Source organism: Mauremys reevesii, linkage group 5 (genome assembly GCF_016161935.1).
Source record: "Mauremys reevesii isolate NIE-2019 linkage group 5, ASM1616193v1, whole genome shotgun sequence".
NCBI lineage: Eukaryota > Metazoa > Chordata > Testudines > Geoemydidae > Mauremys > Mauremys reevesii.
In genome coordinates, this window is record NC_052627.1 from 11,661,484 (window position 1) to 11,679,105 (window position 17,622).

Sequence of the window (17,622 nt, forward strand, 5' to 3'; positions counted from 1 at the left end):
AGGATTCAGTGCTAACAGAACTGCATTCCAAAAGACGAAATGAAAAAGTATTTGAAAGAATTTCTAAGGCTATGACGGATAAAGGCCACAGCAGGGACTCCGTGCAGTGCAGAGTGAAAGTTAAGGAGCTCAGACAAGCCTACCAGAAAACCAAAGAAGCAAACGGAAGGTCCGGGGCAGGTCGAAAAACATGCCGCTTCTATGCTGAGCTGCATGCAATTTTAGGGGGCTGCGCCACAAGTACCCCACCCCTGACCGTGGATTCCGAGGTGGGGGTTGTAATCTCTGCCATGTCTGAGGATTATGCAGACGGGAAGATGAAGAGGAAGAAGAAGAGGAAGACCTAGCAGAGAGCACACCGCACTCCGTGACCCCAGCAGCCAGGAGCTTTTATCACCCTGACGGAATTACCCTGCTCCCAGCCCTCACAAGCAACTATTCCACAGAATGACGCCATGGAAGGGAGCTCTGGTGAGTGTACCTTTGCAAATAGCAAACAGTGTTTTTTAAGCAAGCCTTTTTTAATGATTGATTTGCCCAGAGGACTTGGGATGCATTCGCAGACAGTATAGTTACTTAGAAAAGTTTGTTAACATGTCCGGGGATTGAGAGGAAATCCTCCAGGGACATCTCGATGAAGCGCTCCTGTAGGTACTCCAGAAGCCTTTGCAGAAGGTTTCTGGGCAAGGCATCCTTGTTCCGCCCACCATGGTAGGACACTTTACCATGCCATGCATGTAGCAAGTAATCAGGGATCATTGCGTGGCAAAGCATAGCAGCGTATGGTCCCGGTGACTGCTGGCATTCAAGAAGCATCCGCTCTTTATCTTGTTCTGTTATCCTCAGCAAAGTGATATCGTTCAGGATAACCTGGTTAAAAATCAGGAATTTAAGTAAGGGGATGGCCATTTTTCTACTGGGTTCGTGGAATGCAGCAGCTTAAAAACACTTTCCTGCACGTAGCGAGCGGGGAGGAGGAGTGAAATGCCGATGATCTTTTCTGTTTGGTCACCGGCGAGGCGATCTTCCCAAGCTACCGGACAAGCAGTGGGTGGGGAGGAAGGTTGTTGATTAGCAGGAGCTAGCGTGGTATTAGCCATGCATTGGGAGAGGGGTAAATCACTGAGACAGTGGCTTACCATGGCCGCATGCAAGCTGAATTCTGATGCCTGGACCTGATGTGTCTGTGAGATCTGTAACCCCAGAGCTGCAAGCAGTCACTATTAAGATGAAAAATGCGACCTTGTAGGGAAATCACATGTGCTAGGTGAATAGTGATGTTCACTGTGAAACAGTATAACCATTGTTCTGTAAAATGTATCTTTCTAAATATTTATCTCCCTCATGCAGCTGCAAATTTTTCAACCATCCCTCCTCCATCCCAAAGGCTAGCACAGATAAGGCGGAGGAAAAAGAAGACGCGAGATGAGATGTTCTCGGATATTATGGAAGTTACACGCAATGAAAGAGCTCCTCTGAATGAGTGGAAGGACGTGGTTTCAAATTACAGGAAAGAGGCCAGTGAACGTGAGGACAGGAGGGACAACCGAGATGAGAGGTGGCGGCAGGAAGACCGGCAGGAAAATCAGCGGTGGCGGGATGCAACTCTGGGGCTGCTGCGTGATCAAACTGACATGCTCCGGCGTCTTGTGGAGCTTCAGGAACGGCAGCAGGATCACAGAGTGCCTCTGCAGCCCCTGTATAACCACCCTCCCCCCTCACCATGTTCCTTAGCCTCCTCACCCAGACGTGTAAGAACGCGTGGGGGGAGGCTCCGTGCACCCGCCCACTCCACCCCCGTGGACAGCCCAACCAAAAGGCTGTCGTTAGTCTGAATTTTTTTTTAATGGCCTTCTCCATCCCTCCTATCCTCCTCCCAAAGCACACCCTTACTTCTCTCCCTCTTTTTATAATGAATCAATAAAGAATTCATGCTTTTTAAATGAGAGTGACTTTATTTGCATAAGTAAGCTGTACTCGAAGGGGGAGGGGGAGTTGCTTACAGGGACTGAGTCAATCAAGGGGGTTGGGTGTTCATCAACAAACACAGCAGTCACACTGTACCCTGGCCATTGATGAAGCTCGTTTTCAAAGCTTCTCTGATGCGCACCGCCTTCCTGGTGTGCTCTTCTAATCTCCCTGGTGTCTGGCTGCGCGTAATCAGCGGCCAGGTGATTTGCCTCAGCCTCCCACCCCGCCATAAAGGTCTCACCCTTACTCTCACAGAGATTGTGGAGAATACAGCAAGCAGCAATAACATAGAGGACATTGGTTTGGCTGAGGTCTGAGCGAGTCAGTAATGTGCGCCAGCGCGCCTTTAAACGGCCAAATGCACATTCCACCACCATTCTGCACTTGCTCAGCCTGTAATTGAACAGATCCTGACCACTGTCCAGGCTGCCTGTGTATGGCTTCATGAGCCATGGCATCAAGGGGTAGGCTGGGTCCCCCAGGATAACGACAGGCATTTCAACATCCCCAACTGTTATTTTCTGGTCTGGGAAGTAATTCCCTTGCTGCAGCCGTTTAAACAGAGTAGTGCTTCTGAATACGTGAGCGTCATGAACCCTCCCTGGCCATCCCGCGTGGATGTTTGTGAAACGTCCCTTGTGATCCACCAGTGCTTGCAGCACCATTGAAAAGTACCCCTTCCGGTTTACGTACTGGGTGCCCTGGTGCTGCGGTGCCAAGATAGGGATATGGGTTCCATCTATCGCCCCCCCCGCAGTTAGGGAATCCCATTGCAGCAAAGCCATCCACTATAGCCTGCACGTTTCCCAGAGTCACAACCTTTCGTAGCAGCAGCTTAGTGATTGCTTTGGCTACTTGCATCACAGCAGCCCCCACAGTAGATTTTCCAACTCCAAATTGATTCCCGACTGACCGGTAGCTGTCTGGCGTTGCAAGCTTCCACAGGGCTATCGCCACTCACTTCTCTACTGTGAGGGCTGCTCTCATCTTGGTATTATGGCGTTTCAGGGCAGGGGCAAGCAAGTCACAAAGTTCCATGAAAGTGCCCTTACGCATGCGAAAGTTTCGCAGCCACTGGGAATCGTCCCACACCTGCAACACAATGCGGTCCCACCAGTCAGTGCTTGTTTCCCGGGCCCAAAATTGGCATTCAATGGATAGAATCTGCCCCATTACCATCAGGATCTCCAAAGCGCAGGGGCCTGCGGTTTGAGAGAATTCTGTGTCTACGTCCTCATCACTGTCATCGCCGCGCTGCCGTATCCGCCTCTTACTCGCCTCGGTTCGAAGGTCCTGGTTCAGCATATACTGCACGAGAGTGCGCGAGGTGTTTAAAACATCCACGATTGCGGAATTGAGCTGAGCACGGTCCATGCTTGCTGTGCTATGGCGTCTGCACAGTTCTCCAAGCAAAAAAGGCGCGAAACGGTTGTCTGCCGCTTTCAGGGAGGGAGGGAGGGAGGGAGGGGTGAGGCTGTACCCAGAACCACCCGCGAAAATGATTTTTGCCCCATCAGGCACTGGGATCTCAACCCGGAAATGCCAAGGGGCGGGGGAGGCTGCGGGAACTATGGGATAGCTACGGGATAGCTACCCACAGTGCAACGCTCCAGAAATCGACGCTAGCCTCGGACCATGGACGCACAACACCGATTTAATGTGTTTAGTGTGGCCGCGCACACTCGATTTTATAAAATCTGTTTTACAAAACCGGTTTATGCAAATTCGGAATAGTCCCGTAGTGTAGACATACCCTGAGAGAGATTAAAAGGGGTCTAAAGTGCATCTCGCCCTGTAACCGGGACAACATGACTGACAGAGGATACTATTTTAACACACTGAAAAATTAATCATTATCAACAGTTTTAAGCCATATTGCAACAAACAAAGTAGATTTGTTTTGGATGCATTTTCTCATTAATATAACTTAAAAACCCATTCTTATCTGAAGTCAGTGGAACTATTTATGTGCTTAAAGTTAAGAATGTGTAAGTACTTTGCTGAATCAGGGCCTTAGGTATATGGAGGCAAAAGGGGAAGGCCTTATCCTAAGGTCAATGGTAGCAGCAGGAATTCAGCAGATGCTCGCTCAGTACGATGAAGTCCAAATAAATGGCCTTACACGAATAGTCCCATTTAAGTCAATGTAATTATTTGGAAGAGAAAGACAAACTGCATTTGTCACATAGCTTTGAAATCAAGATTAAATGGCTGTTGCTGAGACTAGTCTTCGTGATGAAATATTGTGACTGGCCCAGAAAAAACAAGGGACAAGGAAGACAAGGAGCGTTGCGATTATGGATAGTTTGTCATACTGACACTGTGAGCTAGAAACAAACTACCATTTCTGCTTTGAGATTTGTGTTTCATAGAATCATAGAATATCAGGGTTGGAAGAGACCTCAGGAGGTCATCTAGTCCAATCCCCTGCTCAAAGCTGGACCAACACCAACTAAATCATCCCAGCCAGGGCTTTGTCAAGCCAGGCCTTAAAAACCTCAAAGGATGGAGATTCCACCACCTCCCTAGGTAACCCAGTCCAGTGCTTCACCACCCTCCTAGTGAAATAGTGTTTCCTAATATCCAACCTAGACCTCCCCCACTGCAACTTGAGACCATTGCTTCTTGTTCTGTTTCTTAGCAAGCTTTCAGTAAGGTCCTAAGTATGGACATGTATAAAAAATTAAGTCACTACATATCATTTTTAATATTTCTATGGTCAACATTTCTTATAGAAAATTTAATTTAGTTTTAATCAACCCCTTCCTCAATACACTGTTAGAGACCACTGTCTAACTGCTTCAGTTGTGCTTAGCATCAGATTCAGTGCAGAGGAATATCTATCTTGGGAGACTGGTTCTGTGTTTGCGTGGAATAGATTTGTTGGTGAGTAGAGAGATTTCAGATCATTGGTTATGCATCTAAACAAGGTAAACTTAGAAACTATACATTAACAAGATTGCTAGGATGTGTTCCAAAAATGACAAAAGGCCCTCCTGGCCAAATTGAACATGTTTATTTTAAGTAGGAATTGATGAATCTCAGAAGTGCAGAGTTTGGGTTGAATTTGGATAAGTATCCAAAAGGTCAGATTCTTATCCAAACAATCTGAACCTCAAGAGTTTAAACAACTAAGCTGGAAATTTTGCAAGAACAAAGATTTTCACGAGATTATGAGCATGGTGTTTTCTGCATGGAAACTGGAAGGAAACATTATTAATCCAAACATATTCAGAACACAGAAAAGATTGTCTGAGTATGATTCTAAAAAAATAAAGTGATGGTACTAAGGGATGGGCATCTTCACTGATCAGGTTATTAAACTAAATCATAATACTCTTGGACATACCTCCAGGCCTTTCATGTTCTCCATCTGTATGTAAAAGCATTGAAATAGGCATTCCTACATTCTTAGATCTTCCAGCTACAACAACATTTTTTCCAAATGTTTGTATTCCTTACAGGGAAAAAACAAAATAAAAAATAATTCAGCTAGTCTAAAAGACCCAAAAACCTCACCACTTGAACTTGAATATTTTTTTTTCTATTTTAATGTTAAAAATAGGTGTTTTCATACGAGGGAATTTTTGCCCTCAATTTTATATTTTTCTGTAGAACTTATCCAATTTATCACTTCAATTATCTTTCATTACTTAAAATTGAGGTTCATATAAACTCTAGTATAGGTACTTGCATATGATATTACAAAAATATGCAAAATATATCAGTGACCATAAAATTACATCATGAAAGATCAAGACATTGTTTTGACTATTGTCTCTGTGCTCAATTTATTGTACATCTACTGGCTTTAAATATCTTATTCTATCTGCAGAATACTGCTCCATCCATCTTACTATTCTTTAAATATTCTTTTAATCCTTTCTTCTCCATTCAGTCCAGTACTGTAACATAAAAAAATAATATGAAGCAGTACGTTTGCTGCCAAGTTTTGAAATGCCAAACCAACTTTTGACAGCAGCAGTCTCTTCAGAGACTGAACTACTTCAGTGCAGAGAGAACATTTCTTTCATGTCAATTTATTCAACTAGTTAAATTCAATGATGAGTTCACTGAAAGTTAAGACATCAATTGGGAGTTGAAAGAGAAGGAAAACTTCTTTTCCTCTTCTGATTTAGGAATAAAAACTTGGTGAAAGTGCATGGGATCTATTAGTTCTAAAATTTGGAAGCACATGGTGACCAGAAGTAATCTGTTCAATTCACTAAACTACAGATAATATTTACTTTGTTTAATAAATCAGTTAGTTTATCACACATTTTGAAAAACTTTGTTTTACATTTAAAACTTTTTTTTCTTATGCATCCAGCACATTTAAGGTAGCTTTATTTAAAAAAAAATAAAATTCTGTTTTTGTTCATGTTTAATTGAATTTGAATTTCCATCCAAATAAAATTTGGCACTAATCACAAGTAAAAAATTAATCATCATCTAATAAATAAGAAAGGCATACTCCTTCATTTTCTAATATAATAAAATATGTAAAAGTTAAGAATCTCAATGAATAGAAGTTTAGCTCAACTAATCGCTTAAATAAATGTATATAGCGCATCCTCCTGGTTAGCAAAAAGAAGCACCAAATTTAGTGAAAGGCTATATTTAGTAGCAATTCAACATGTTTTAAAGGTTACCAACTAATGAGAATCAGACTTTCTTTAGGAAAGAGCTTATTTAAATCAAGCTTTCCTACTTACTGATTAAAATTGATTATTTAAATTGCTTTGATTTAAATCAATCCATCCTGCTGTATTCTATCACGTAAATTTCTTTTTTCTTCTCCAGAGCATTTCAATAGACATTTAGTTTCCTACCTGTTCTTTTTATAATTTCCCAAACAGCAGCAGCAGTGGCAGGTATTACAGAAGGTTGATCAAGACACAGTCGTCCAATGTTGATAATATGGAATCCATCCACATCCTTTTCAGGTGCAACAATATTGCAGACTGTTCGTTCATCTATATGATCTGGAAAATTGTTATTTAAAAATTATATTTCTTCTAGCTGTCAACAGAAGTGAGCACTCCCAGCCCAACTATTTTATTTTTAAGGAAAACCACATGTATTTTATTCAGTTCAACAGTCTGTCAGGTCACCATTATTATTCACCATGACTAAACTGCCAGCCTGATATGGGGGAAAAATCCTTCCTACCCCACATATGGAGATCAGTAGTTTAACTGAGATCTATGTCAAACAGATTTAGTTAAACTATCACATATTTTGTAATATAGACAAGCCCAGTTACCTCATGAGTTAAAATTTAAATCTGTTGTTAAAATATAGTGTTCATTGGTCTGTGTGAAAATAGTGGTTTCAGTCCAGGTTCCAGTGGATTGATGTCTGCAACACTCAGAAACCACCACCATAAATGACAGTCTAAACAGAGTAGTGAAGGACCAAATGAGAATGGAGCGTGAATTACTCTCTCGCTCTTAGGGCATGTCTACACGACCCGCCAGATCGGCAGGCAGCAATCGATCCCGTGGGGATTGATTTATCGCATCTAGTCTAGACGCGATAAATCGACCCCCGAGCACTCTCTTGTCAACTCCTGTACTCCAGCGCTGTGAGAGGTTCAGGCAGAGTCGACGCGTGAGGGGCAGCAGTCGACTCACCATGGTGAAGACACCAAGGTAAGTCGATCTAAGTACGTCGACTTCAGCTACATTATTCACATAGCTGAAGTTGCGTCACTTAGCTCGATTTCCCCCCCCCCCCCAGTTTAGACCAGGGCTTAGGCTATGTACGCAACCACTTATCTCAGCAGATGTTGCTCAGGGGTGTGTAAAAAACACCTCCCTCAGCAGCATAAGTTACACTGACATAAGCGCTGGTGTGGACAGTGCTATGTTGGCGGGAAACACGCTCCTGCTGGCACAGCTACTGTGGCTCATTTGGGGTGGTATAATTATGTCAATGGGAGAGCACAGAGCAGTACATGAGAGATCTTGGTGCAGCTGTTCTCTGTAAGCTGCCTAGAGTAGACATAGTCTTAGAGGTGGCCTCTCTAGATCAGCGCAGAGGCCTAAAGGCAGGGCTCTGCAAGAAAGCGGAGAGTTTACAAAGCCACTACTGTAACTGCTCTGAGTATATAGAGAGGACTTCAATCCCCAGGCTTTGAGGTGGGACCTTTCACCAGTTCTAAATTCACAAGAAATACTTAATGAACAACTCTCACCTCCACCCTTGAATCTGTTAATATCGCTGCTGCTGCTTTGCAGACAAAACCAATGACTTGAGCTAAAAGTCAGCACACTCCAATCTATTCCCAGAGTCAATCATTAGTCAGTAAATCAGACTTTGTCCTCCTTACTTATGTTACAGTGCCATCATGTGGCCAATTCATTTCACTGATTGAAAACTGCTGAAATTAATACTAGACAACCTTAAAGTTTTGCACTTTAAAAACAAACAAAAAACCAACACTTTCCAGCCACAGATCTCAAAACAATTTAAGAGATATTAAACCTCAAAATCCTTTGTGAAGTATAGATTATTTATCCCCATTTTACAGATGGGGCAACTAAGGCATAGAGAGGTGTCCAAGGTCAAAGAGCAAGACGGGTGGCAAAGGTGGAAACCTGATCTGACTCACAGTCCTGTGCTTTATTGCTGTTATTTGTATGACAGTAGACCTTAGAAACCCCAGGCAGGAGTCCGGGCCCAATTCTGCTAGGCACTGTACACATGTGTACCAAAAAGACAGTTTCTGCCCTTAAGAGCTCACAATCTAAGTGCACGATGAGAGAGCGGGTGGACACAACAGAGGGGAACACAAGGCAACAGATTATGATCAGCTCAGTAAGCAGTAGTCACAGCGCACCAACTGCCTAGCCATTGCTGAGGGTTTTGTAGGCATCACAGCATGGATGGGCTTGTAGGAGAGACATAAAGGAGGATAACAAAGGCTTTGTGAATTTTTACACACAGCTCATTCTAAGCATAAGAGATAACATGAGAAAAAGCATGAAGCTGTTTGAAGGAAAACTGGACTAATGGGTGATAAAGGTTAGCACTGCTTGCGGAACAGAGGTGAGGTTGACCACTAGATAGCTTACAAGACGCAATAGGTAGGATTGAGATATGCCATAAAAAGGCCTTAAAAGTGAAGACAAACCATTTGTTTTATGCGGTGGAGAAGGGGGAACCAATGGAGGAATGCAAAAGGAAGTGACAAAGCAACAAGCCAAGAAAATTATCGTGGCAGCAATGTTTTGAGTGTATTTAACGGGTGGTGGGCAAGATGACTTTTATCAAGACTCAAAAGAAAGAGGTTGCAGTAGTCAAGTTGGGAAATGCTGAAAGCCTGCATGAGAGTTTTAGCTGTGTTGGCAGAGAGGAGAAGCTGAATCTTACGGTATGGCTACATTGTGAGCTAGCGGTGTCATACCCACCTCATATACATATACTTGCACTAGGTCTCTTCGAGCTAGCATGCTAAAAACAGTAGGACAGCCATGGTAACGTGGACAGTGGCAAGTGGTGGCACAGGCTAGCTGCCCGGAATATGTACTCACAGGATTCAGGCAAATTTGTATTCCAGGCAGCTAGTGGCTACGTTACTATTTTTAGAGCTTTAGCTCGAAAAGAGCTAGCGCAAGTATGTGTACAGAAGCTGCGTCTCACATCCCTAGCTCGTAGTGTAGACGCAGCAAGATTTAAATGTAGCCTGGATGTGTGGCTCTAGAAAGAGGGCAGAGTCAAAAGAAGATGCCAGGATAAAGTGACAAGGAGGACCACAGTGTTGTCCTTGGTGACAGAGAGATGTTGGGATGTAGAAGAGTAGCTTGGGAGGATGTCTACACTGTAGACCTTACAGCCGCTGTAAGGTCTCCTGTGTAGCAGCTCTATGTCGGCGGGAGAGAGCTCTCCTGTCAGGATAATTAAACCACCCCTAAGGAGGGCAGTAGCTATGTCGGCAGAAGAGTCGGTCAGAGTGTGCTTTTTTCATACCCCTCACTGACAAAAGTTTTGTTGAGAAAAGTACTAGTGCAGACATAGCCCTAAAAAGCTTGCTTTAACCATGATACCATGTCTCCTCTGGAAAAAAATTACATCTCTCACTTCTATTCTAGCTACTATTTTATCAAATGATGTTTTTCTTTGGAGGTTATACAATAACTGTAATTAGTTATTGATTTGTTAATTAGTTAGATACTAGTTCGTTTTCACGAGGGAAAAAGACATGCAGAAAATGTTGTCCAAAGCCTATGATTAGCAAGTATGAAGGAGTCACCTTTAATGAAAAACCTTATTAGCAGAACAAGTAATCTAAAAACAGAACAAAACAAAACAAAAATCCACTTGCATATCCCATGAAAATGATAAAGTTGGCCATGGTCAAGGAGAAAACAGAAAGATGTTTCAGAGTAGCAGCCGTGTTAGTCTGTATCCGCAAAAAGAACAGGAGTACTTGTGGCACCTTAGAGACTAACAAATTTATTTGAGCATGAGCTTTCATGAGCTACAGCTCACTTCATCAGATGCATAGACTGGAACATGTTCTCTGTATGTATAAATATCTTCTTGCTGTATATTCCAGCCTATGCATCCAATGAAGTGGGCTGTAGCCCACGAAAGCTTATGCTCAAATAAATTTGTTACTCTCTAAGGTGCCATGAGTACTCCTTTGTTCAGGGCCGCCCAGAGGATTCTGGGGGCCCGGGGTCTTGGGCGGCGGGGGGCCCCCGCTTCGGCGGTAAGTCAGCGGCGGGGGGTCCTTCCGTTCCGGGACCCGCCGCCAAAGTGCCCCGAAGACCCACGGCGGGGACCCCCCGCCGCCAAATTACCGCTGAAGCGGGACCTGCCACCGAAGTGCAGCCCCCACCGCGGGTCTTCGGGGCACTTCGGTGGCGGGTCCCGGAATGGAAGGACCCCCCGCCGCCCAATTACCGCTGAAGATCCAGCTGCACTCCGGCGGCGGGTCCCGCTTCAGTGGTAATTCGGCGGCGGGGGGTCCTTCTGTCCCGGAGAGGAAGGACCCCCCGCCAGCGAAGACCAGGAGCGAAGAAGCTCCTGGGCCCGGCCCCACGAGAGTTTTCCGGGGCCCCCGGAGCGAGTGAAGGACCCTGCTACAGGGGCCCTGAAAAACCCTGCTGGGCCCGGGGCAAATTGCCCCACTTGCCCCCTCTGTGGGCGGCCCTGCCTTTGTTTAGAAAGATGTTTGACTCAATGCAATCAATACAAAATTTTCTGGGATGCTAATTAAGAAACAGCAAGCACTTTATTTAAAATGTTTGTGCTTTGAGATGGAGGGGAATACATAGCAGCTGCCAAATGCCAGTATGACACACAGCACCCCATAATGAATAGGGGGAACCAGGACCCTACCTCTCCCCCACACCACCCTAAGGAGTGTGTTGGGCTCATCAGGAGAAGTATATATGGCCCACACACTGGGACTCAAGCAAAGGATTGTGTCAAAAAGATAAAGGCCTAAAATGGTTAAATCTCTTGACATTTGTACTACCAGACTGCATCCGCCATAGTATCCATGGGAATGCACTGAGTTATATAAACATGGACATCTCATATGCTTGTCCCACTTTGCACATGCATCGATCTGAGAGCCACCTATGAAGGGATCCCTCCATGCACACCTATACAGGGGTCACATTAAGCAATGATTTCTGGAGCTCCGCTTATGCAAATTAACAGGTAATTGAAGCAAATCATTAAGTAGTTCAAAGTACTTCTATCAACAAAGGCTTAACTCACTTGTAAAATTAGGACTTCCCTGGGGTCAGAAACAGTGAAGCAGTTAGCAAAGCAATCAGATCTTATATTTCTAATGGCCCATTTTTATAATTACTGTCACTCATATAGGTGTGTGTTACATAATTAGTTTTCATTATAACAATTATATTTTAATATTATAAATTATTTTCCACGATACACATTTAATTACTATATTGTGTCTGTGCAGTGTTCCAACACCTTTGGAAAAGAAAGATTGCAGAATATAAAAACACCAAAGAAAAAGCAAGTTCTGTCCTTCCAACAGTTACAGTTTAGAAAAAAAAATAATAAGAGGCTCTTTGTGGCTGACCATCAGTTGTTAATTCATTCTAGAGAAGCTACATAGACCTAGCATTCCCAGATCTCAAAGCAAAGACAGCTCTCATTTCGTGTGCCTGCATGCATGTGTATGAAAATACCACAGGAACAGATTCTCTACCAGACAAGGAAAGAGATGCAACTGAATCTCTTAGCAGTTTGAGGAAGAATATTGCCTCATCTTTGAGAACACCCAAAAGAACCAAATTACCTTGGGAAAAGGCTAGCATTTATTTTTAAAAAATGTATTACATACTTAATGCAAAAACACTGTGCTCAAATACAGAATGGGGGACAACTGGCTTGACAATAGCACTGCTAATAAGGATCTGGGAGTTGTGGTGGATCACAGGGTCAACATGAGTCAGCAATGCGATGCTGTTGCAAAAAAAGCAAATGCAATTTTAGGTTTCATTAACATAGGCATAGCATGCAAGTCACGGAGGTGGTAATACTGCTCTACTCAGCAGTGGTTAGGCTCAGCTGAAGTACTGTGTCCAATTTTGGTCACCAGTGTGTAAAATCATACAATCATAGAAGATTAGGGTTGGAAGAACCTCAGGAGGTCATCTAGTCCAACCTCCTGCTCAAAACAGGACCAATCCCAACTAAATCATCTCACCGAGGGCATTGTCAAGGGTGACCTTAAAAACCTCTAAGGAGGAGATTCCACCACCTCTCAGAGAAGCTGTAAAGAATCCAGAGGTGAGTGTCAAAGATGATCAAAGGGATGGAATGCAAGCCATATGAATAGGATCCTACCAAATTCACGGTCCATTTTGGTCAAATTCATGGTCATAACATTTTTAAAATAGTAAATTTCATGATTTCTACTCTTTAAATCTGAAATTTCATGGTGGTGTAATTGTAGGGGTCCTGACCCAAAAAGGAGTTGGGGGAGGGCTTTGCGAGATTATTGTTGGGGGGCTTGAGATACTGCTACCCTTACTTCTGTCTGCTTTCAGAGCTGGACAGCTGGAGAGCGGTGGCTGCTGGCAGGGAGCCCAGCTCTGAAGGCCGAGCCGCCGCCAGAAGCAGCACAGAAGTAAGGTTTGCATGATATGGTGTTGCCACCTGTACTTCTGCACTGCTGCCTGCAGAGCTGGGCCCTCAGTCAGCAGCTGCCACTCGCCGGCTGCCCAGGTCTGAAGGCAGCAGCGTAGAAGTACGGGTGGCATGGTATGGTATTGCCACGCTTACTTCTGTGCCGCTGCTGGCGGGGCGCTGCCTTCAGCTGCCCAGCTCTGTGCCAGCTGCCCAGCTCTGAAGGCAGCGTAAAAGTACGGGTGGCAATACCACAATCCCCCTAAAATAACCTTGTGACCCTCCCTCGCGGCTCCCTTTTGGGTCAGGACCCCCAATTTGAGAAACACTGGTCTCCCCTGTGAAATCTGTATAGTATAGGGTAAAAGCACACAAAAGACCAGATTTCATAGGGGGAGACCAGATTTCATGGTCTGTGACTCGTTTTTTGTGGCCGTGAATTTGGTAGGGCCCTACATATGAACAAAGGCTGAAGGAACTGGGTATGTTTACTTTGGAAAAGAGGAGATTGAGGGGGAACATGATAGTGGTCTTCAAATACTTGAAAGCCTGCCATAAAATAGATGGAGAAAAGTTGTTTTCTCTTGCCACAGGGAGCAGGACAAGAGGCAATGGGTTCAAATAACAGCATAGCAGATTTAGATTAAATCTCAGGAAACACTTCCTAACCATAAGAATAGTAGGACAATGGAACAGATGCCTAGGGAGGTTATGGAAGCTCCTTCACAGGAGATTTTCAAAAGCAGGGCCGGCTCCAGGTACCAGTTTATCAAGCAGGAGCTTGGGGTGGCAACTCCGGAGCGGGGCGGCACTTGTATTCGGCGGCAATTCGGCGGAGAGTCCCTCACTCCCGCTCGGAGCGAAGGACCTCCCGCTGAATTGCCGCAGATCGCGATTGCGGCTTTTTTTTTTTTTTTTTTGGCTGCTTGGGGCGGCAAAACCCCTGGAGCTGGCCCTGTCCAAAAGGAGGCTGGATAGCCATCTGTCTTGGATGATTTAGGAACAACAAATCCTGCATCTTGGCAGGTGGTTAGACTCGATGAACCTTGTGGTCCCTTCTAACCCTATGATTCTATTCTGGGGAAAAATCTGGAACTGGGAGTGTGTTGGGATCACCCTGTGGGGATTTTTAAGGCTGGTAAGAGAGAAGGTATGGCTGACTGGCTGCAGCACAGAGACAGACATAGCTGGGAGTGGCTTACATGCTGGAGGCAGTTTGTGAGCAGTTCAAGCTGGTGGCTTCAGCAGCAAAGCATTGGAAAGGGCATCCCAGGTTACAGGGCGGAGTGACACAGCTACTCATTAGTCTGGACTGTTCCCAGGTATGTCACAGCTTCCCCAGCCAGTGAGTATAGCCCCACCCCCTCTCACACACAACACAAGGGAGTGGGAGAAAGTCTGCCCAATTTATAAAGAGACTGACACAGAATAATTCCGGTCCACCTTTGAGAAAATATGTGAGATGCACAATATTCCAGGGCATAAACAGATACCTATCCTCTTAATCCAATTAACAGGGAAATTTGTGCATTTGATAAGAAACCTCAGCTTCAATAAGAATAATCTCCACTGTTTCATTCATGAGATACAGGATAAAATAAGGAATCAATATTAAATAACGGGTGTAAGCATCATGGAGCAGACTCATTATAATCAGCAGTTTCATCTGAAGGGGTTTTTATACCAATGGGCTGCAGCTTGTATGCACAAGTTGTTTACAGTTTTTCTCTTACAACTGTCCAAATTTAAAGCATATAATAAAATTGCATTACTTACCTGGAAGAGGTAACTGGACTAATATACCATTAACTCTTGAATCGTGGTTTAATTTGGCGGTCAGATCTAAAAGTTCTTCCTCAGAAATGTCTTTAGGCTTCAATATTATCTCACTACAAATGCCTGATAAAAAAGCAAAGCAAAAGATATTTGCATAGTGCAAGCTTTTTCTAAGGTGAGCTCAGACATTTTTGGCGAGGTTTTTTAGAAGTGCCCAGCACTCGCCCAACTCTGCTCCCATTGACTGTCTTCAATGAGCACTTATGAAAATCTCACCTTTTCTGTTTAATTTTAATAGTATGCATATATAATTCATGTGTAATCTTATAAAGAAATTCATAGGAAGTTAAATGTCTTAATTCAGTAGGTCTAACAATATTAAAACAGATTTATATATGTTTGGAAAATCCTAATCAAATAATTTGTCAAGCAACATCATAGAATTGTAGTTGTATTGATATCAAAGTGATTCAGATTTCCATTTAGACTGTGGTGTTAATTCAGGAGGGCTGCTTATTCTTCCAGTGTAGTCATTATTAAATGTATTTTTCCTGCAGGATTTTAGAGGAAACATTTAATAATAATAAAAGTAATTCTTCTATTGATGAGACAATATAACAGAATTCTAATTTCATTTTATATACCAAATTCTCCATCTTCCCTATGAATTGAAATAATAAAATTATAGGGGAAAAATAAAGATTTTTGCAACATCATCTGACATTCCTGAGCAGTTCAATTTTGTTTGTTTTGTTTTTAACTTAATATAAAACCTAGTGCATAAAAAATAATATAATTTAATCTAAAAATATATAAAACCAACTGACTATTAGTGGGTCAATTCATTCTTTTCACTACTACAGGTAATAAAGTATAAGACAAGGATTTTTGTTTAAAGCCGGTATCCACACCCTATCTGTTTTATATTCTTATACCACACTCATCACCATGGTGTCAGAGCATCCTGTCCCATGGTATAATCTACAACCCTTTCCAAGCAGGGTAAAGAAAGATGATGAAAATAGGGGTAAAAAGCAAGACTGTAACAGGATGGTCTGCCCCCTTTAAGGTAGTGGGGACACAGAGCCAGCTAGTGCAGTTAAATTAATTATATATCACTGGTTTCTCCTGTTATTCCTTTCTTCATTGCTACTGAATTTTCACTGCGATCAAAAGACTGATGTAAGATAAGAGGTGAAATTCTGCCTCTATAGAAGTAGTGTGTCTATTAGGTAGAATGAAAATAATATTGTAGCTGAGCAACTGGCTGCATTCCATATATTTGCTAGGAATGACAGTTTTCTTTATGCCGAGATGTAGATGTACCTCTTGTAGTCACACTGCAAATGAAGGGTACAAAAACTGATTTTAACCTATTTTTTAAATTTTGTTAGGGAAGACCTGGATCCTTTTTCTCCCTCTCATTTTTAAGGTAGATGGTCTTGATGACCTTATATGCTTTATTTTTGCTTGAGGAGGAAAAGCTGTGATTTTTTTTAGTGAGGTTCTTTGTGGTTTTCATGTAATTTCTTATTGTTTTAATGATGATATTTGAACCAAAGAAAGAATGTGCCTTGTCTTATGAAAATAGATACCCTCTCTAAGCAAGAATCCTGAGCCCGCTCTAAGGAATACTGAAAGACGTGTTCGTTAGGAAGTTTGGGCAACTTAATCCTAGCCAGCGATGATATTGCTATAAAAGATACTTGGTAGAAGCTATTAAAGGGGATTGATTCGAGAAAGATATCCATAGCTAACGGCATGCGTTTTAAAAATGGTATCTAATGTTAGGCAACTAAATCCTTATTTCATCATATAAATAAGTGGACTGACTTTCAGAAGTGAATGAGAACGGAGCATGCTTAGAACTTACATTTGAAAAACTGAATCTAGGTCTTTCGCATGGTGGATCCCACTGAGAAATAACCAACCTCTGAGATGGAATTGTAAGCAGAAGCTTTTCAGAATTTTGATAGTGCAAAAGAGTTAGATGAGTTATGGGGAGTAGTGCTGAGGCAGTGTGGTCTACTGATTGGGCACTCAACTGCAGAATCTATGAGCTATTTACAGGTTTCAGAGTAGCAGCCGTGTTAGTCTGTATCCGCAAAAAGAACAGGAGTACTTGTGGCACCTTAGAGACTAACACATTTATTTGAGCATAAACTTTCGTGGGCTAGAGCCCACTTCATCAGATGCATAGAATGGAACATATAGTAAGAAGATATATCTACATACAGAGAACATGAAAAGGTGGAAGTAGCCATACCAACTCTAACAGGCTATTCTTAAAGCTGAGATGGCTGCCTTTTGGATTTAGAGGTGTGACGCTGTTGCTTTTATTTATGAATCCAGAAAGAAGGTATTCAGTGGCAAAAGGAATTCCACAAGGTACTGTGGCTATAACTTTATATAATGCCTTACAATCATGATATTATATGAAATTTTCCTACAAAATGTAGCTACTTCTTTTGAGACATGTCAATTCACAAGCTTGGTTCCTTCAAATTCTAGGATATTAGAACTTGTTTCTAGGGATTCAGGTGCAGGGCCGGCTCCAGACACCAGCGCGCCAAGCGCGTGCTTGGGGCGGCGTGCCGCGGGAGGGCGGCAGGCGGCTCCGGTGGACCTCCCGCAGGCGTGCCTGTGGAGGGTCCGCTGGTCCCGCAGCTTCGGTGGAGCATCCGCAGGCGTGCCTGTGGGAGGTCCACCGGAGCCGCGGGACCAGCGGACCCTCCGCAGGCACATCTGCAGGAG

General features: G+C 43.3%; 1 protein-coding gene across 1 annotated transcript in view; it reads right to left on the reverse strand.

The window, feature by feature from the left end:
- The window catches only part of MTHFD2L (methylenetetrahydrofolate dehydrogenase (NADP+ dependent) 2 like), a 72,163-nt gene that overhangs the window by 34,874 nt on the left and 19,667 nt on the right, over positions 1 to 17,622 (reverse strand). Inside the window, exons 3-5 of the mRNA XM_039539210.1 lie at positions 14,869 to 14,991; positions 6,804 to 6,956; positions 5,321 to 5,428 (exon numbers count right to left, since the gene is read on the reverse strand). Coding sequence (XP_039395144.1) covers positions 5,321 to 5,428; positions 6,804 to 6,956; positions 14,869 to 14,991 — 384 coding nt within the window. The remainder of the gene's footprint in view (positions 1 to 5,320; positions 5,429 to 6,803; positions 6,957 to 14,868; positions 14,992 to 17,622) is intronic.